We start from the raw sequence: 21,780 nt of genomic DNA, 5'->3' as shown, positions 1-21,780 counted from the left end.
TCTGTCAGTCAGAAGAGGTGAGTAAGTCTGGCTCTGCATGCTCTGCACTCTCTGCTGCTGCAGTGTCGCGTCGCTTCTGGAGACCTGCTCACACGCTTCTCTCTCTACCGCCTCACACATTCTGCTCACAGTTCCCTCCCTACGCTCCAACTCTCTCACTCCCCTCCTCCCTGTCTGTCTGTGTCTCTCCCTTCCTCCCTTCCTCTCTCTCTCACTCTCCCGCTCTTTCCACAGCCTCTCCAGAGCGGCTGCAGTTCCCTGCTTCTCCACTCTCTCTCCCTCCATCTCTCCAAGTGCTGGCGGAATACCGAGCTCAGACAAAGAAAGCTCAGGAGAACATAGAAGAGAAGTGAAAGAGTGTGCTTTGAGGGACTAATAAAGCGTTTTAAAGAGAAAAAAAGAAAGACGGGTGCAGACGTTCAGACCTACGGTGTGTGAGGAGACAGAGAGAGGGAGAGAGAAAGACAGTGTCGCCATTTCAGTAGGTTTCACTTTGTTTACTTCTTGTTCTTCTTGTTTTGCCATGCTGGCATGTCGTAGCCTCATAATCTATGTGCCTTTACGAACAAGGAGTGTGCATGTTTGTCTGCGTGTGTGTGTTTGAGAGAAGACATTCTAATCTGTTCATGAAGACATCACTTTTGCATTCCAACACACAGGGCTGCAGAGTAGCTGTCTGACAAAGTAAGCTCCGCTACCTCTTTGCCTGTGGAACAGCAATGCTATAGCTATCTGTCCGACTAGTGGTTGTTCCCAACTACATATACGCATGACACTCAATAATTAGCATCCAAAAAAATGGATTTTCCACCCAAGCCTGACAGCTTTTTCTTATGTAATACTTTTAAGCAAATTGTGATTTGGTACGCTTTTCCCTTTTGGCTAATTGTGCATGTTTAGGAGCAAAATTACGGAAGCGTCTTACACATTTTCACCTCAGGAGAATGACTGTGTGACTCCGAAAGTTGAGTGATTATGAAGTTGAATATGAGTTGCAGCAGGGCTTTGCTGGATTGAGCTTTTGTAGAATTACCTGTGGAACAAAGAGAAGAGAAGAGTTGCTTGTACAAAAAACTGTACAAATTATAATTATTTGTTGTTTTTAGTTATGCTGTTGTTTGATCATATTTTAATCCAGTTTAATAATAATAATAATCATATCAAACAACATTATTAAAAACGTAACAAATAATGATTATTATTATTATTATAGCTGCTATTTGTTATCTATAATGATTAACTTTATTACAATTATTATTAACAATATAATCAATAAAAAAAGAATAATTTATAAGACCAAAACTTTATAATATTGTTTCTATTATTTAAATATAATAATACAACATAATGTTTATGATAATAAACAAAGTTTGAACATATTGTTATTATCTTAAAACCAACTAATATTAATATTAAATATAATAATTAAGGTATAATTTTAAAATTTAAAATAAGGTATAATTTTAGAATTTTAATAATCATTCTTGGCTGGTTGTAAGATTTCCTAATGCTACTTATTAAAACACTTCAAACTATCTTGCATAGATTTTAAGTCACTTTAGATAAAAGCACCTGCTAAATGCACAATTTAAATGAATGTAGATTATCTGGTGTGCAAATCTCATACACAATGATAGACACTAGTGCATATCTGCATCAGTGATGGAGTGTAGTTTTAGAGAAGACTTTGTGCATTATTCATATGTACAAGCATCTGAACACATGTTTATGCAATGAAGGGTGATATTGTTGACTGGGGGTGTTGTTACACTTGCCCTTTTTAACTGATCAGAAAGCAGTCATATCTAGTCATAATAATAGCTCAGGAGAAGTTCAAGTGGGAGGTTCTGATCCTGGATCAGCAGTTAGACGTCTCAGCAGGAGTTCAGGAGAGAGCTGTCACACTTATGAATACTGTATATGATCTCATGACTCTTTAGATAACAATGCTTGTTTGTTAAGTTAACCTTACCATAGCAAAATTCTTAGAAACGCTTATATGACAGTGACATATAGACTTGCAATGTGACTTATATACTGCGTTTCTGCTTTTTTTCATTTTTTCTTTGTGTTCTTTTTTTTCTTTTAGCTCCCGGTTTGGTTTGAAGAACTAACTGGCTAACTACAACAGATGACATTAGATCAGTAGAGAAATTCCCATTAAAAGCAGCCTTACTTGTGTGCATTCCTGTCAGCAAAGTGCCATGTTTAGGATCAGAACCTGAGCAGGCTGAGGGTAAGCTTGGGTTTGAGGAGAAGAAAGGGTCCTCAGGAGAAGATGTGATTTGTCTGGCTAGAAGCTCCATGACCCCAGAGGGTTTCCTTGCTTTGGTGAGCCATTTACACACTGAGAAAGAAAAAGACAGTCAGAAAAGGCAAGGGAGAGGGAAACAGAGAGAAACCTTCCCCATTTCACAATCGTACAGGTTTAATGAGTCGCCAACCAACCCCCACCACCTCTTATCCACCCCATACACAAACACTAACCACTCTGTGCGGCAATGGCTCAGATAAAAATAGCATCATTGGTAAAGAGAGCTTGGGAAAGAACAAAATTGGATAGATTTAATTTATGTGATATTACATTTAATGTACATGTGCATTATCCTGACCGCATTTACTTATGCATGTATGTTTTGCTTATTTGTCAGTGGCTTTTCAACTGTGTCTGTGTTTTGAGAAATTATTGACTAGTTTTAATTCGAAGTGATACTTCAGTACCACCAATGCATTGATTTGTTCATTGGAATGTCAGAGCTGTCCGTGCGGGAAACACGTTCTAGTCATAATAATGTAATCGCAATGCTAACAATGCACAATGAGTGTGTTAATATGTAAAAAAAAAATGCTTTCAAAAATCAGCTTGTTATAAAAACCAGATAACATGTTTAGGTGACTTTTTATTTTAGCTTTTTTTTTTTGCTTTTTCAGATGTCCGAATGTAAACAGGCAATGTTTCTCAGTACATTGAATATGAATGAAATTTTATGTATAATGCAAAAATATATGTGTTATAAGGTTGTCAGGTTATTTAGCATAATTGGCATAAGATTGTGTATGTAAATGCTCTCTTTGTTATTCGTAGTCCTATACCAACAGATAGTGCTAGTCAGTGCTTATGCTGTCAAAAAGAGTGAGATTTTCTCATTCCAGCCTACCTGTCAAACTCATGCCATTCTCTGCCAAACTCCTTTCCAATTCCCCTCTGGTTCCAGCAGATGTTACTTCAAGCTGGAATGAAACTTCTGGGCTTCTTGATGATAGCATGACACTAACCAAGCCATTTAATAATGTATTCATAATCTACTGTGTTCACTACCAAAAAGTTTACAGAAAGGTTAAGTAGCTCTGATGGTATTAATGGCAGAGTTTTGCTGAATCATGTGGTGCTACAGGAATGTTGTCAGTCTGACAGACAGGCTTTTATTGGCTGATGAGAATGGACACACACATACACACCCAGCGGGCCATTCAGTGTTCACGCCATGCTCATTAAGACTGAAGAACCACAATATCTCAATTGCTTTTTTTTCACTGTATGAATATTAATGTGGGAATTTATGGCTGAATCACTGAATTTGGTGCTAGTGAGCATATGATTCACTCTGCAGTGGTTTGTGATGATGACATAACATTGACGTTATTATATTGATAAGGATATTTTCTGACACCCGCATTTAAAATGTGTATGCAAATTTATAATTGTATGAGGTAAATGTAAATAAAAGTAGAATCAAATTTACAATAAAGAAATTAAAATATAAAAGGCAATATTTTAGAACAAATTCTTCTCCATGGTTAGTCAATTTAAATATCAATGTCTCTTATATTTGCTTTCTGAATACTCATGAAACTAAAGATTTAGCATCAACACCTATCCTTCGCAGACTGCAGCAGAGAATGGCAAATTATTAGTATATCGAATGCTTGAAAATAAGCATTACTAATAGTGCGCTTGAATTGAAAAACATCTTTCATTCTAAGAACAGAAATCCAATTTTTCATTTTCCAACTTTTCACTAGTAAATTATCTCTTTGAACAATGCCCAACAGAATTCAGTGCAGAAGAGTTAGAAGGACAGATTTAGGCACCGAGAAAGTCTGCTGTAGCTCTGAATCAACAGTTGTATTATGAATAAAGGTGGATTATTTATATAAATAGGTCATGGTGTAGAGGTTATTTGTTCCTCTGGAATCCTGTCACTCTTTTAAGAGAATTCATCGTATTAAATCATGTTATTGTATATGAAGGCTACAACACTCTTTTAGATTATTCTGGTGCCATTTTCATGGGAAGCCCTGATCTACATTAGATGCTGCTGTGACCTAGTTGAGTTGAGAGAGAGAGGGAGAGAGAGAAAGAAAGGAAGACTGAGACAACCCAACACAGGGAATGAGAGGTTTGTGTGGAGGTGAATAAAACATTCAGGGGCAGCCCAGTTTAGATCCCAGGATTCAGGTTCAGCAGGCATGCAGTGTAAACATATCCAACCTTACCTCTCACTCCTTGTAAATATCTGCAACCCAGCAGTACAGTGTCTCAGGCTAAATTAGGACAGTGGTTGTTTTAAATGACATAATATAGTTACAAAAAAGTAATATATTTTTTATAAAAATAAACTGCGACAGTGGGGGGAAAGCATTGATAGATTAATCAAACTAAACTAAAAATATAATTATGCCAAATTAGGAGCGTACCAAAATATATAAGACTACCGAGCTGTCTCTTCCTACACAGAAAAGCTGACTCAACCAATGGCACCAGTTGGGGACGGGACTCCATTGGTTGAGTCAGCATTTCTGTGTAGGACGAGACGAGACTGTTTGGTTATAGTTTTAGTTAAAACATTTTTTTTTAAAGGTTTTTTTGTTGTTGTTCAGGGGTCATATTCAGAAAGTTATTATGAAAACAGCAGGATTAATTTATGCAGCTCCGTTCGGAGGCTCTCCTTTTCACTGCAGCTGATAACTGAGATGCAAGATTGCGCAAAATGCATTTGTATTTATATCCAGCAAGAGGTGATACGAGAGTCATAAAAGTACTGTTATGCCAGTTTCAGTTATCCAGATGAATGGTTTTGCATGGTATTATATTTTATACCATTTAATGTTGCTATGGACGTCAGAGAAAATTAGGAAATATCTGACTCTTGATGCCAAAAAACAACTACTATAGTCTGCGCAGATGGCCTTGTCGGCGGCAACGCATAGCCCCATTGTGCTCCAGGCATCCCCAGTTCAAGTCCCGGCTCACAGACCTTTCCTGATCCCATCTCCACTCACTTTCCCTTTTCGCTTTCTGTCAACTTACAGTCCTGTCCAAAATAAAGGCATAAAAATGACAAGAATATATCTTTAAAAAAACACAACTACTATACTACATAGGTGAAATAAACATTTGATCTAGATTATATTAAACATTAAATATAGGACAGAGCTGGGTGTCTAATTTAAATCTGATCCAGTATGATTTGCAAATCATATTGATAGCAGTTTTTATCTGAGAGAAACAAAGGGAGAGAAGGAAGATTTAGACTTGAGTTTCGTCCCAAATGACGTAATATATATAATGCACTATGTACTTTAATGTCTAGTGTATGATTTTTTTGAAGATTTTTCTTGTGCATGCATCAATTGTCCAGTGTTCCACACTTTTTTTTTTTTTATTAAATATGTCTATCATTTGTGTACTTGTAATGTAAAATCTCGTAAATTTCATAGTGAACACAATATTCACACTATTTGTACTACAAAATGTCATTGAATAGTGAAAACTAGGATGCACCTTTGGTCTCCATACAAATACAGAGTCAATAATTCTCAGCCATATCCAGGAGTCCATGAATCATTGAATTCAATTCTGCAAGTGAATCTGATCATCAGGAATTTGTAAGACTGGTAGCGGCATCTGAAACAAGCATTGGTATATAAACTCCCCATAGATCCTCATCCCCACAGACTGCATCCACTCTCCAAATCAGTACTGACCTGATTTGCCCATATATGCACAGTGACTCAGGAAAGCTATCGAGTCTGTGTGTTGAAAGCACAGCGCATACACACGGCTATCCGATAATGGCGATGATTCACTCCAATCGGTGACAACATGAGCTGGGGCCACATATGGAGCCCTATTTCCTGTTGCATTTGCAGACCCATGGAAGGGAGGGGAGAGTAAATGGAGGGGCCTCATCATCTTTCTTTTTGAATGTGAAAAGGATTCCTTTTGTGTGTGTGTTTGTGCAGCGGGGGCATTTTCCTTAATAACTAATCTGGGGTGATTACACGAGTTCAGCTCTTAAGAGATCATCTGGTTTCTGCTCAGTCTTTTTACTTTATGTGTTGTTCTAAAAAGAATGGAGGATGGAGTACATTAGAGAGCTCAAATGGGCATGAGTGGGTATTTTGCGTCTGCAGACATAGACACGGGTTGCTGGGGTTGTTGTTGCATGAGTGTGTTAACAGAATACAAAGCATTCTAAATAGGTGAACAAGTTCTGCTTCCTTGCCTTCGGATGAACATACAGCTCTCAAATTTCCAGAAGATGACAGAAGGATGTATTTTTTATGAAAATGCTGTCTTAATTGTTTTTTAATGTTTATGTGATCAGTCACACTTCCTATTGTGCACTACAAAAATCATTGTGCTCAATCAATCAGTATTTCTGTCTTGTTTTCCTGGAAAAATATCTAAACATCCTTAAAACAAGATCAAATTACTTTTAACAAAATCGCATGGGATATTAAGAAGTATTTTCTAGTTCATTTTTCTTTCCTTATTTGCAAATCTTTTTTTTCTTTACTCTTACAAAAAACCTTATTTCTTTAGTTAAATTTACACTTAAAACAATTTGCCAATGCAATAATTAAAGTCGACTTGAAGTGAAAATTCTGTTTATCTATTTTCTAAATGCATGTCATTGTGAGTGATTCATCTTTTTAAATGTTTTGGTTGAAACCTCTCTGGTGACGCCTGTCGGATTTCAACAATTTATTCCGCTTAAATCCTTTCTTCCAATCACCTCCAAGCCAACATTCAGACTTTCCTTCATCCAACCAACAAGCGATGGATAGAACCAAGTCAAGAACCAAGTTTTTATAATCTGTTTCACAATCTACATCGCAATATGGAAGAAAAGATGTTGCAACTTCCATTTCATCACAATTTTAAGATTATGGAAAAAAAATATAGCAACGTGTCTGCATTTGATGACATCCAGGATCAGTAACGCTGCTCTCTTCATCTCTGATATTTTACAAACAGGTCTGAATTTATAGATTTTAGCAGTTTTGCTATTCTGCCACAGTTGGTCCGGTCTCTAGTCTGACTAAATCATGTACGCACTGGTGGCATCTGTGTTCCATCTGTCGTTCTCACCTTCGGTTGTCATTGTCGACCAGCCCTGTGAAAAGTTACATAACAACATCATATAACAGGGCTGGCATGAAGCTTCAGTTGAGCATCATATCTTGCCTATACCAACTAACAATGGGGATATTTATATAGAACATATAAGCAGCAAGCACACACATAAAGATGATAAGGAATGACCAGTCAGTAAATTAAGGAGTTGGCTCTAGGGTTTCTTTCCAGACACTGTTTGGGAGTGTCGGACAGAGAGCTCATAGAATGAGTCATGAAGTGGGAGAGCTGTTATTTTTAACACACGCGCGCTCACGCACACACTCCGCCGTGCCTCACAAAGGCTGCTATGCAATTGGCTCACTGGGGACAGTCCTGTGATGGAAGACGTGAGGCAACACCTCCATTAGAGTCCAGTGCAGGCCCTCCAGCACAGTGACTCAGCTAAAACACACTGCTAATTATTCATTAGGGCCAAATGTGCCTACAGTACACAGCCTGCGCACAGCTCCAAGCACACCAAACAACATCATATTCCATTTTCCCACATACAGGTCGGGTAGATATGGGTTTTTAACAAGATGAGTAATTTTTGTCATCCTTTGGTAAAGGAGAGCTAGATGAAAATGGCTCATTATTGCAATTATTCATTTTAGGGAAGTGAGAGAGAGGGAGAAGGAAAGAGAGAGAGAAAGGGAGCCTTGGCTGGTGGTAATTAAAGCACGTCCTTCTTGATAGGACGCAGCGGAGGTCTGGCTGATTGCTCCATGGTTTCTCGGTCTCTGAATGCGTTGTGAATGAGACAGACAGGAGCACGAGCGCTGCATGCTGATTAAAATCATATTTCCTCTCCATCTCGGCTCAATCCGTGCTGATTTGCCTCACTGATTAGAATTCACTGGTGACAAAGCTGGAGACAGAGCCCAATGCAACATATAACTAATCACATTCCGCCACTGCACCAAGCTCATAAAGATGGGGAGAATTAGTACCCGTACGCTTTTGGACAGATGTGCGCTGAATCGAGCCTGGAAAGACTCATTAGTTGATAAAGAGTGCTTTGGACAGCCGTATTGGTTTGGTTATAGATGGCAAGGTCTCATGTGGTTCGGTTGGTTGTAAGCTGATAAAAGCTCAAGCTCCGTTCCAAAACCTACTCACTGCCTACTGCTTAGATAGGTGCATTAACTGTAAGTGAGTGATTTGAAACACCATGTAGGAAGCAAATAATGTACCCAACTAATTGTGCAGTCAACATACGCAAATCTATCTTATTGTAACAAATAACAATTTCGTTTTGCAGTAATGACATGACCTCAGTTGTCTGGTTAAGTCTGACGTCGAACATCACGGTTTCTGGGTCTTAAACAGATTCAGAAGTCTGGGCTCTTAGAAAGTAACTAGGTAAATATGGTAAATAATTTTTAAGAGCTCATAAATTCAGTCATTCTGGCATGACTTGCTGCATAAGCTTGTTGCATTATGGGATTGCTCCTGCAAAATGTGGTGAAAATGAATCTACTTTTTGGAATGCGTCTAGGATTAAAATGCAGCCTTCGTAGGCAGCTCAATAGGTTCTGGAAGCATCTGCCTTGAATTGTCAGTGGCTTTAAAAATCGAATGGCGCGTTTAGCTACACAAACCTTTTTGACGCTCTTTGGAATAGTATCTTTTTTAACAGATGTGGGTTTCCAGGCTTTCTGTGCATGACTACACGTGTTTGTGTGTGAAATACACCTATTTATGTGTAAGAATTGGCCGAGCTGTGCGCTATCCCAAACGCACATGAGAACACACCAGCTGCAGAGGTAAGGCGTGGTGGAGCCCAGCGGGCTGCTGTAGTGTAGAGGAGGAGATGTAATTAGCAGGTATGGTGTGAAAGCAGCCAGATAAAGCTGCAAGGTGCTGCGCATTGTGAACAAGCTAAGCGCTGCAAAGTTTATCATGACATTTTCACCTCCGTTATGTGTCATGGAATGGCATTTGTGCTGTATTTAATAGGGCTTTGTGTGTTTTTTCGGTGTGTGCTTTAATTTGGTAAAATGCTTAAGACTAGTGTATCTGATTTTTCTGTTATTTCTGCTTTTTTTGTTTTGATGTAATTCAGGGTGAAATTAGGACACATCTTCTGCAAATCCTGGAATAAGAGTTACTGGAAAAACTGAACACATTAAAATGTATCCATTAGCTCTCAGCTAGTCATTGCTGGTATAATCTGATGGGTAACATGCATTTTTTTCCTGTCAGACGATTCTGGCAGTCTGGGTGCCCACGTCTCCTCCAGGCCTGGAACCAACTTAGGTTGTCGAATGAGGGGCAAAAGCTATTTTTCGCTGAACTGCTCCTCTCTCTCTCTGAGGACGTGAAGTCTCAGGAAGCCTTCGCCTTTCTTGTCACTGGGAGAGAGGACTTCTGGTGCCTCCGTTGCCATTGACGATGTGTTGGTTGGATCCCACGCGGTTGCCAGGCATCATTAAGACCTGATGGCAAGGGTTTCTCTCTCCATAAGCAAGCCTTGAGAATGGCAGGGGCAATTAAAGCTCTTCTCTGCCTGATGGAATAGAATGAGGCCCCAGGAGAGAGAGAGCGGGAGAGTCAGGAGTCAGAGAGGTAATGACAGAGAGATGAGATGGAGAGGGAAGCATTGTTCTCCAGCTTTACCTTTGATGAGGATGCGATAGAGTGCATCAGGGTGGAAGATGGGTTTGTTTCATTGTTTAGCGCAAAGTGTCTTTGTGGATTGCATCCATGCAATGCACTATATGGGTTGAGTCAGACTCTGAGCTCTGAGAGCCCTCAACGCAAGGCCATTTGTAGATTAGCTGCATTTGGCAGATCGAGAGCATTTCCATTAGTACTTAAATTAGGAAACTTACGAGAAATGTCCTCAGAGCTCAGGTGCCGTCTCAAAACGGGAAATGTGCCAGTCTGTGTTTTGAACGCAAGGAAGCGTTCTTCTCAAAATACCCGCAACTAGGGGCTGCTGATGTAGTTGTGATTTCAGGCTGATCCAGTTTTCTCGCACGCATTCTGCTTATAACCTATGGCTTTATGGCTATTCATGTAGCTAATAATGAAGAGCTCTACTGTGCATGTGCTCTGATTCTAAATGAGGACTGAAAAATGCCCACACTCCCTCTCCACTCTGTGCGGTGATTGGAATTCTGGCTAGACTCTTTGCAGGCATCTGCATTACATGTGCACACACATACACGCACAAATTTGCATTACCGTCGCATTCGCATTGAGTGAGTCACACCGACTGATAAGGTAGAGCAGAAGTCTAGACTCTTTGAAGCTCTTGACTAAATATACCACTGTACTGAGCGGCCAAACATTTTCAAACACTGACCATCAGATTTTATTCAACAGCAGACAATAGGATTCCTTAAAACACAATGGATGTAGCATACTAACATGCTGCTCTCACTATTTCTTTGTTATATATTGTGTATATTGTGCTTAGCTTGCATATATGACCTACTACAATATATTTGCAAAAATTAGTAGAATACAACAATATATGTTGTGTGGATTACAGTATCCCACAGTGGTTGTGATAGAGGAACTGAAGGGGATTTACAATACCATTCAAAGTTTGGGGTTATTATTATTTTAAGCAAAGACTTGTAGATTGTTACAAAAGATTTATATTTTTCAGTGAATCATGTTTTTTCCCCCACTTTCTATTCATCAAAGTATCCGGACAAAATGTATCAGAGTTTTCACAAGAATTATAAAGCAGCCAACTGTTTTCAGCATTGATAATAATAGGAAATGTTTTTTGAGCACCAATTCAGCATTTTTAAACGATTTCTCAAGGATCATGTCACACTGAAGACTGGAGTAATGATTCTGAAAATTCAGTTCTGCATCACAGGAATTAATTACATTCTGAAATATACTCAAACAGAAATCTTATTTTAAATTGTAATAATTTTTCACAATGTTGCTGTTGCTATTACAGTACTTTGGATCAAATAAATGCTGCTTGGTGAGCATAAGAGGTGCCTTTCATAAACATTACCATCTATTATGAGAATGTAACCAACCCCAGACTTTTGAACAGTAGTGTAGGTAACCATTTTAATATCCTTTTCTTCACTCATTATTTGATCAGGCTCTAAATGTTGAGAATTTTATATTAATTATGTATCATCCTCTTGCATTTAAGACCTGATAACAATGACAAAAATATAGCAGATGAATAATGTCTACTGTTTCTCTTACTATGAAAAAAAAAAGTTTACACTATATAATGTGATGTGTTCAGTGCACAGTTGTACACAAGTATTCCATACCAAACATAGCCAAAAAAATGTAACATCAGAGAATGGGAAATGAATTATGTCTCATGACATGATTGTTTCAGGGCTCTTGTAGACATGATGCCATCTGAATTGGGGCCAGGCAACAACCAGCCAAGCAAATTTGACCGGTCACACCACATAAATCTGGACCAATCTCAGGGTCACTGAAACTGTGCACTAACGAAACAGATAAACATGTGTCATGAATCGACAGTAAATATGATTTCGGATTTGTACGTGCAGTGGTTTTTTGGACTGTCCGGTGGGGTGATGCTAGGCAGGGTTGAGGGGAAAATAACTGGATAAATTGCATGACGAGCCATGAGGGTTGTAAGGTCATGTCTTTCTGACTAGGTCACTCTGTTCCTGATGACTGGGTGTGATGCACTCTCACACAAACACACATCCACACACTCTCGTGGGGGTGGAGAGGCTCACAGTGGTGCTGTGCATCTGGAGCAGTTTTTAGATGAATGGGATGTGACAACAGCCCTGCCAGGCGAATGCCTGGGCAAGGTGGTTTTTTTTGGTGCATAGTGATTGTGGTCTGCAAAATTATTTTGACATACTGATAATTTATACAGTGAAAAAAGGATGATTTCTATAAAATGAAAGTTTCATCATTAGTTTTGTTACCATAAAAGTGAAAAAAAAAAAAGTTAGCTAAGGAAGGTAGTTAGGTAGGGAATGTAGAATTCCTCATGTGTCTTTTTTTCTTTATCACCTGTGTTATTATTTTAGTCATCAGTATGTGTTTAAGTTAAGTTTGGTTATGCTAATTAACCATAAAATAGCTTTTTGGATTCACTTTTTTTTTTTTTTTTTGTAAATTACAAGTTTTATTTTGTAAAACAACTCATACTTCAGACTTCGTACTTCCGCTCAACTTCAGTTTGCTTCTGTACTGTACGAAGCAAAGTGAAGTAGCAGAGTTTGGTATTACCAGGCTATGCTACTCACGCTTTTCCATGAAATTAGATGTTTATAAGATTCACAAAAGATGCAAGATTATCATAAAATTATAAAAATGTGGTCTATATAACTATTCTTAAAGTGTTCAAATTGATATAATAGTTTTGTGTGAAAAATAAAGTATTTAAGTTAATTTATTGACATTTTCCCTCCAGTGAGCTCTTAATGTTGTTAACAAATCATTGAGTCAATTAGCTGAACTCACAGACCGATTCAGTCTGATTCGTGAACAGATCATTCAGCCAGGCTTTGTGAACTACATTAAATGATAAAAAAAAAAAATCTGAAACCTGAAAAAAATAGGTGTAACTGCTACACAAAAAAAAAAAATGCAGTAATTAAATTTAAGTCATATGCACCACTTTTTCCCCCTGTTGATGTTCCTCAGAAGAAGAAGAAAAAAAAACCATATCGGTTCAGAACAACTTTAGGGTGAGTAAATGATGTCAGAATTTTCATTTTGGGTGAACTAATCCTTAAAAATCAAAACCTTAGCAAGCTCAGATAAACCTGAGGCTATCTGCTGTCATAACTGAAACTGTGTAACATGTGCGACGCAGCCTGCAGGTATGCAGGGTTCGCATGGGGAAGCGTTGCTTTTGGATAGGACATGCTCTGAGAATGCAGACTCTTCAAAAAGAGCCCATACTTCTCCCCTCAAAAGAGAGAAAGAGAGAATTAGATTTTGAAGCTGTATGTCCCACTTTATGTGAGACAGAAGGGTGTTAGGCATGAATACTAAACAGTGTTTTCCCCCAATTACAAACAAGCTGGGCCAGATCGCTGCCACTGGGGAACAGCTGGAGCTCATATGCTTTGATTTGACCAAGTGAAGTTCAGATGAGAGCTTCCCATATTGCCCCAGTGTAAGTGATTGAGCGATCTATCAACGGAAAGAGGGGCAACGTGAGAGCGAGTGCATTTTTGTGTGTGAGGCAGACGTGAGAAGGTGTTACACACAAAGATCCATCTTTCTAAGGAAATTCGTTCAAGTCTGTATTTCTGTCATTGAAAGGTTTTCAAAAGACATCTCCAGCATTTGGAGAGCACCCTTTGTGTCACTGGCCTTGGAGCTGACAAATACTTGCATGCACATGCAAATCTGTATCTGTTCCTCTCTCTCTCTCTCTCTCTCTCTCACACACACACACACACACCCCAACTGCACCAACAGCACACACATTAACAGGATTTGCAAGGAGCATGAGATAGAAGTGTTAGCTTGTTGACAGAGGACTGGAGCACTCAATATGTTTGTTTGTGTGTGTGTGTGTGTGTGTGTGTGTGTGTGTGTGTGTGTGTGTGTGTGTGTGTGTGTGTGTGTGTGTGTGTGTGTGTGTGTGGCTTAAAGACGGTTTTCTGAAAGAAAATGCATTATATTATATTATATTATATTATATTATATTATATTCTAAACAAGCACCTCGGAAAAGAATAGAGTGACTTTGTTTCTTTATTTTAAAAAGTTCAAATAAAAACTCCCCAGCGATTTACCTTTTGTACACTGTTCAATGTAAAGACATAAAGACCCTCATACTTCTCTCTCTCAAAAAAAAAAAAAAGTAAATATAGGTGACTTTATTCCTTATGAACGGAGCATGTTCCAAAACTTTAAAAAGCTGCTCCTGTCACTTTTTATATTTTAAAACAAAAGCAGAATGACAGATTTTTGCTTGTTTTTTTCCTCGCTGTGATACTGTGATAATGGAGGCCCTGAATAGCTTCAGACATCTGTATGTCTTTTCTTATAAGAGTACCGCATATCAGTTTGCAGATTTAACATGACTGCAGTTCATGACAGATGATAGCGCATTCTTTTCCTTTAACAGAAAATGAGTTTTGAGGAACAGCTTTGAGGGACACACAGCGGACGATTCTGCCTAATCGCACCACAAAGGAGGCGCTCCTCAGAAAACACATCTGTCCCACCATCAACCAGTAAATCTCAGGTTATACACTTTACTTTTTGTTTGTTCTGGGCAATAAAGCTGCACTTTTACATTACTGCTCAAAAGTTTGGAATCAGGAGGTTTTTTTTTTTTTTTTTTTAATATTCAGTAAAAATTAAAGTAAAAGTGAAGACGTGTAATAGATTTATATAGTTTTTTTACTTTCTATTCGTCAAAAAAACAAAAAAGTGTAAAAAAGGTATCACAGGCTCCACAAAAATATTAGACATCTGTATTTAACATTAACAGATGATAATATTATTAAATATTTCTTAAGCAACACAGCATATTAGATTGATTTCTGAAAGGATCATATGACACTGAAGCCTGGGGTAATGACTGCTGAGGATCCAGGAATAGACTGCATTTTAAAATATGTTAAAAATAGAAAATAGTGTTAACGATATTGTTGTTATTAAAAAAAATGTATTACAATTATTGAATTGTATTTTGTTGGCTTTGTATATGAGATATATTTAACATCATATAAAATATATATAAACTATATATGAACCATTTTAGCACTAGAACACATCTCAATCTGCTCCTTGGTACAGTACTAAATACAGTACACTAACCAGGGTGTTGTTTTTGCTGTCCCGTTGTCAAAATCATTCCAGTGCACATTAATTCCCAGAATGCACCGAGCATCAAATACTTACTATATTTATGTGTTCTAAAGTCTCTCAGGTCATAAGAAAACACTGCCTTATTTATTTATTTGCTTTTAATTATCTTTCATCCCTAATGAGCAAGAGAAGCAATCTTGCAAACTTTAAAGTATTACAGAAGAATGAAAGTACTTACAAGATTTGTTGTTGTTTGTGTGTCTTAAGGCCTTAATGCCATTATGTATGTACAATATTTATTTTTCTTGATAAAAAAAAATCAAGACAAGTGCATACAGTATTTTGTAATAACACTGTATTTTTAACAGCTACAACAAAAAGGTAAGAAAAATGTTTTCTAGTGTCCAGTGGATCAAGGCAATGCAAGTGCCCAAATTTGTGTTCATTATAAGCTGATTCACAACTAAGGTGCAGAATAAGACAAATAATAGCTTTATAGCATACAATATAAACAGTTCTGCATTATGGCCACATGTACTGCATGACCAATAGTGGTTCACAGTCTGTATTTTCATAATAAACATATTCTTTTATCATGCATCTATGATCTGACTCTCATGCAGTTCAGTGCAGTTCATAACCATCCTTGCTGCAGACATCATTGCCCTTTTAAACTTGCTTTCACAGTTGCTAGTAGATGGAGGTCAGGCTAATTGCTGCTTCTTTTCTCCAGATGGAGGTGAATGCAGCCGAGAAGCGTCATCGAACACGATCTAAAGGTGTGCGGGGTACAACGCACTCACATGGTATTAGCTACAGTCTCAACCTACGGTCAAATCCATTTTCTCACTTTCAAACTGAGACTTTTATTGCCTTTCACGAATTACCACTGACGTCAGTAGTGATGAACATGGACTATTGATTAGACAGGTGAACCAGAAGAGCCCAGAAAATTAGTCTGCTCATAATAATATCATTTCAATGTGTGATGAAGTTCATGTTGAAATGTTTCCCCACTGATTGTTCTCACTTTTATTTTATTTTTTTTATTTTGCAGTTGCCGTGGAGGCTGCACAAGAGCTGTTCAGGTCAGTCTGCATACAGTGTAGAAATCATTCACTTAAAGTCAATACAGTTTGCAACCAATTTACTTGAATAATGTGATGTATTATGAGCTAAACAGAATATTTAACTGGAAAAAAAATCGTTTAATAGGTGAGGCAAGTTTAATATACACTTCTGTTTAAAAGTTTGGGGTCGGCAAGAGTTTTTAATGTGTTTGAAAGACGTTTTTTATGTTCATCAAAGATGCTTTTTTTTTTAAAATACAGTCAAATATATTTAATATATCATAAAATGTAATTAATTACTGGGATAGCAACACTTTAATCCGCAGCAATTATTACAGTTTTCAGTTTCACATGACTTTTCTGAAATCATTCTATTATGCTGATTTGCTGCTCAAGAAACATTTGTTATTATTATCAATGTTGAAAGCAGCTGTGTTGCTTAATATTTTTGTGGAATGTTAGAATTCTCTGATGAATATAGAACAGCACAGTCACTTTTAATCAATTTAATGCATCCTTGCTGAATAAAAATATGACTTTCTTAAAATTGTACAGTACAACCCAAACTTAGTTTAGGTTAGTTTAATGCATTTTGTTTTTATCATTTTTTTTAAGCTTTTATCATTTGAAGATCATAAATGTGTGGTAAATATGCTTGATTTGGATTTTATGTTGGTTTTCAAGAAGCATGAAACAAAAAAAATAAAAATAAAAAAAAAAACCCGGGAATTGGACTTTCTTGAAGTGGTTTGCTAACAGATGCTATCTCATCTTGCAATTTCTTTCTTTAAAGACAAAAAAAACAGGTGTATGATGCAATGCACATTTCTGTTCAAGATGGCATTCAAGTATAATTTTGCTAATTAATATTTTTCAATGTGATTTATCCAAAATGGCAAGTACCACAGGTAGAACCTATAAATAGACCTTTCATTGTAATTGCCTTCAGTGAGAACATATGATTCTCCCAAAAATTTATATTACAATATATCCCTGCAGTCCTAATGAAATCATGCATCATAATGAGAGTGAATGGCCTGTTTTTCCTTCAGGCCAGTGAGTCGTTTTACTCATATTTGCCTGTCACTTTTTCCCCTGCATATCTTTCCCTTAAGGACAATTTACAGGACTCCTAAATGGCAACATTTTCCTCATTAAGAATGGTTTAACACCCACGCTGTTGTTAAAAAAGGCTCTTTTTATATTTTCTGGCTATGTGTCCAATTACAATGACAGCGATAAGGTGTGTGACTGTAGGAGTGTGGTATGACCGCTTTCCTCTCTACTATGTCATCTTTATTGTGGTATCAGACTGAGAGGAGAAGTGAAATTCCCTCTGTTGTCTCTCTCTCTCTCTCTCTCTCTCTCTCTCTCTCTCCTTCCCAATCATCAGGGCAATCTGCTTCATCAGCAGGTCCAGGCCTGTAGCTGCAGGCATCTTTAACACCAGTTACACTCACTGATGGGTCACCAGCTTGATCAGACACAGATACCTAGCCAACACTGTCAAGGGGAGATGCAACTCTTGTGCTAGGCTAGACATGTTCCCCATCAATTTCCTACTCTTTTGCTAAATTTTAAGCTTAGAATAGCTTCAGGTTTAAAACATGCACCATTGACTTCAATTTCAAGACTACATGGAGTGTTGGGGAAACTACTCGGAAGACTACATTGTTTTCAGAATATAACCTACGATTATATTATTGATTACTTCATCAGAGAAAAAAAAATACAAAAAAACTCAAATACAGACAAATTTTCATAATAATGAATAGTAATATAATATAATATAATATAATATAATATAATATAATATAATATAATATAATATAATATAATATAATATAATAAATGTAAATCCTACTATTATATGATATTATATTATATTATATTATATTATATTATATTATATTATATTATATTATATTATATTATATTATATTATATTATATTATATTATATTATATTATCATTGAAATGTTTGGGGTTGGTATCTTTTTTGTTTGTTTGTTTTTTAAATAAGTATTTTATGTTCACCAATTCTGTATTTATTTGTTTAAAACTGTAACATTGTAAAAAAAAAATAATAATAATAAATTTAAAATAATAATAATAATTACAATAAAAAAAACTGTTTTGAATTATGATATATTGCAAGTAATTTATTCCTGTGATGCAAAGCTGAATTTTCAGCAGCATTTACTCCAATCTTTAGTGTTCCACGATCCTTCAGAAACCATTCTAATTTGCTGATTGGCTGCTGTAGAAATATCTTATTATTATCAATATATAAAATGTTGCTGCTTATTTTTTTCAGGAACATGTAATGAAAATGTTCAAAAGAACTGCATTTCTTTGAAACAGAAATCTGTTGTAACATTATAAAATATTTTAATGCCACTTTCAATTATTTTTCTGTCCTTGCTAAATAAAAAAGTATTTGAAAAAATGTTACTGACCCAAAACCTTTGAATGGTAGTGTATAAATATTTCCGTTCAATAACACAAATATTCCAAAACTGTATGTTTTCTATTTTGTGTGAATGCACAATGATGCTGTTGAACTGTGACTTTTGATAGACACAGAAATACCACTGCCAATAAAAGTAAATGCTTAGTGAATACTTAAGGCAATCAGTGACACTGTAACTAATGTGGGTAGTTTTATATTAATGTCTAGGATACTGGTTTGCTGCTCTGACCCTGAGCTCAAGCGGGGCAGGAATTCTAAACTTGGACGTTTTCCCTCATGGCTTTTAACTGGCTGTGGACCTAAATGGAGCAGCCAGAGAGCGATATACAATATGAAATGTGAAATATTGAGCCTGGTGAGTCATCAGCCTGGAGGACGCTGGGAGCTCTCTAAATCTCTAATGAAGGCTGATGTGCCACGGTTCGAACATAGTCAGCAAGAACGAGCGTATGTGTGTGTCTGTGTGCGCATGTGTGACGTCAGTCTTGTATTAATTATTTCTCTTGTCTGCAGCTGTCCCACACCTGGATGTGATGGTAGTGGACATGTTAGCGGCAAATATGCCAGACACAGGAGGTAAGAACCAACCTCTCATTCATATGAATATGTGCTCAGCCATGAAAGTCTCTTTAAGGCTGCGAGAATGAAAGCTCTTAGTCACTTACAGAAAAGCTCAAGACCCATAGCGAAATTAAGTCAATTGAATTTAAATAAGGCCTACTTTCTTTTCTTTATATACATCCCTTTGCCAGCCAAAAGTTGTGAAAGTGCGGTTAAAAGATGTGAAATTGCAATAAAAATGAGCTGGTATTTACTAAAGTGAAGCGTTTTAACAAAGCATGATATGTTTTTTGGGTTGTAAAGAATTTAATGGAATGGTTTGCTTCAGTACTTACAGTATATTACTAGCCCTCAGTATTAGGATTTTTTGCTTTGAATGTAGCTGCTGTAGACTTAAGGAGATATATCAATCAAAATAGGCTTTTATTAACATTTAGCACTGATCAACTCACATAGATAGAGCTCATTAAATATGAGGTCAAATGAACCTGTGTTTGTTCACACGTCAAGTTAAGCATCCTTTACCATATTTGATGAGCTCTATGAATGTATTATATGTTTTTTCAGAAGACTTGGATTAAGGTGCTCGATTCATATGGGTTTTCAATCAACTTGTTGAACTGGCAAAATTTTGGAGGAATGGACTTTATTAAAAATATATTTTATGTTTCAAAGATGAGCAAACGTCTTACGGGGTTTGGCATGACTTGAAGGTGAATAAATGAAGGCAGAATTAAAAATTTTGGGTGAACTATCCCTTTAAAAACAGATATAAATGGACAATGGGTCTGTTGCTAACTCTCATTAGCATACATCAGGAATACATGGAGGCTATCTGATGATAGGAGCGACATCATTAATATTATAATAAGCTTGTCAAGTGTCTAGCAAGATTGTGCTGTTTGTTTCTTTGACAAAAAGCCTTTTTGAGGAATACAATACAAATGGAAGCAATACAAATGACACCATATCCCTATCAGGCAACTTGAGTTAATTAATGTGTATACTTTAACACTGATATAAGTTGAGCGGTTTAAATATTTAGCTTATTATTGCACTGGCAACCTCTGATTTGACAACTGTTGTCAAAGTCACTCTCTGTCTGTTCAGCTTCCATGTTTAACAGTTCTCTCCTCTTGTTGCTATTTACTGTACCTCAAAAGAAAGATACAAAACAAGAAAGGCAGAACAGAAAAGATTGATGGATACGTGTAGTGAGTCACCTCATCAGCCAAGCCCTGTGAACCACCAACCAGAATTGCATTTCTGCAACAGACAAATGGTACCTCCAGCAGACCTCTCACTGAAAAGGCAGAGAGAGGGCGAGAGAGTGATGAATTACCCCCAAATGAGAAGGTGGGGAGAGAACGGCGCTCCGACTGTGCTGTCAGAGCAAGCTAACATTTGGGGGGCATTTGTGGGAACATTGTGGGAATGGCAGGGTTGTAATGAGGACACTGCGTTACCTGTGCAGGCTACGCAGCGTCTGCCGCCCTTTACCACGCCATTAAAAAGTAATAATGACAAAACAACAACAGCGTTTGTCTCCTGCGGCATACATTGGGTTATATCACAGCAGAGGTTCAAATGTATAAATGTTTAAATGTATAGCTGCTCTGATGGGGGGGATGAACTGATGTAATGTATACATTGTAAGTTTATGTATTGTAATGGCTTCTCAGGGCAAAACATTATAGAAAACTGAGGTCTACATCAGCCTTTTGCGCTTCATAACACACACACAACTCACAAAAATGTAACTTCAGGGGTATGACAGCTTCTTACTGGGGTAGTACTCTTAAAGGGACCATTTTGTACATTATTAACCCCTACATGTTCATAGCAGTACCTTAAAGGTGTACATTACTATTCTAGGGTACTAATTTGCACCCTTTAGGAGACGATTAGGTACAAAGTTGTACCTTAAAGGATACTGTCCTACTGACAAGCTGTTGTACCCTTGAAGGTAAATTTTTTTGGCATATATTTTCTGACAGTCTGTGTAAGAGATTTATTTTGTTATAAATCACTGGCTCATTATACGAGTCTCACCAAATAGGTGAACATGAAATATTAATTTGAATTAAAGTCATAATGTAATTCTTCCTGTATATTATTGTAATGCTTTTGCTAAAAAACAACCAAAAAAACAATTGGCCCAACAATAAAACAAATACCGCAACAACATTATAGTAACATTAAAGTCGCAATGAAACGGAAGTAGCGACAGATCTATTGAGTGATTCGAAAACCATGAAAGTAGTGCTGGTTTCGGTTACTTAGATTATTGACCTAATATGCAACACTATAGACGACAGTGGATATTAGTAAACAAAGTGTTTGCAGTGTTTAATTAAAACTGTAAGATTACTAAAGATGCAGCCACATTAGCAAAATTTTTACGCAATTTCGCTGGGTGTTGTTAATAGTGTGCAATGCAAGAAGCACAGCTCACAAAGAAGTCACTTTCAAACCAAGCAGCTCACTATTAGTCAGCAGCGCAAATTTGCATA

General features: G+C 37.1%; 1 protein-coding gene across 4 annotated transcripts in view; it reads left to right on the top strand.

Moving 5' to 3' along the window:
- Positions 1–211: 211 nt before the first annotated feature.
- Positions 212–21,780, top strand: part of myt1la (myelin transcription factor 1-like, a) — a 54,209-nt gene continuing 32,640 nt past the window's right edge. Inside the window, exons 1-6 of one of the 4 annotated variants that reach the window (XM_059512681.1) lie at positions 212–481; positions 2,090–2,331; positions 14,475–14,594; positions 15,897–15,951; positions 16,221–16,251; positions 19,220–19,282. In XM_059512681.1, the coding sequence (XP_059368664.1) occupies positions 15,897–15,951; positions 16,221–16,251; positions 19,220–19,282 (149 nt within the window). In that variant the 5' untranslated portion in view covers positions 212–481; positions 2,090–2,331; positions 14,475–14,594. The remainder of the gene's footprint in view (positions 482–2,089; positions 2,332–14,474; positions 14,595–15,896; positions 15,952–16,220; positions 16,252–19,219; positions 19,283–21,780) is intronic. The other 3 variants (XM_059512682.1, XM_059512680.1, XM_059512683.1) reach the window with 3 other exon arrangements.

The sequence above is a fragment of the Carassius carassius genome, chromosome 27, assembly GCF_963082965.1.
Source record: "Carassius carassius chromosome 27, fCarCar2.1, whole genome shotgun sequence".
In the NCBI taxonomy this organism is placed as follows: Eukaryota; Metazoa; Chordata; class Actinopteri; order Cypriniformes; family Cyprinidae; genus Carassius; species Carassius carassius.
Note: the sequence above shows the minus strand (reverse complement) of the source record. Positions and strands in the feature narration are given on the sequence as shown.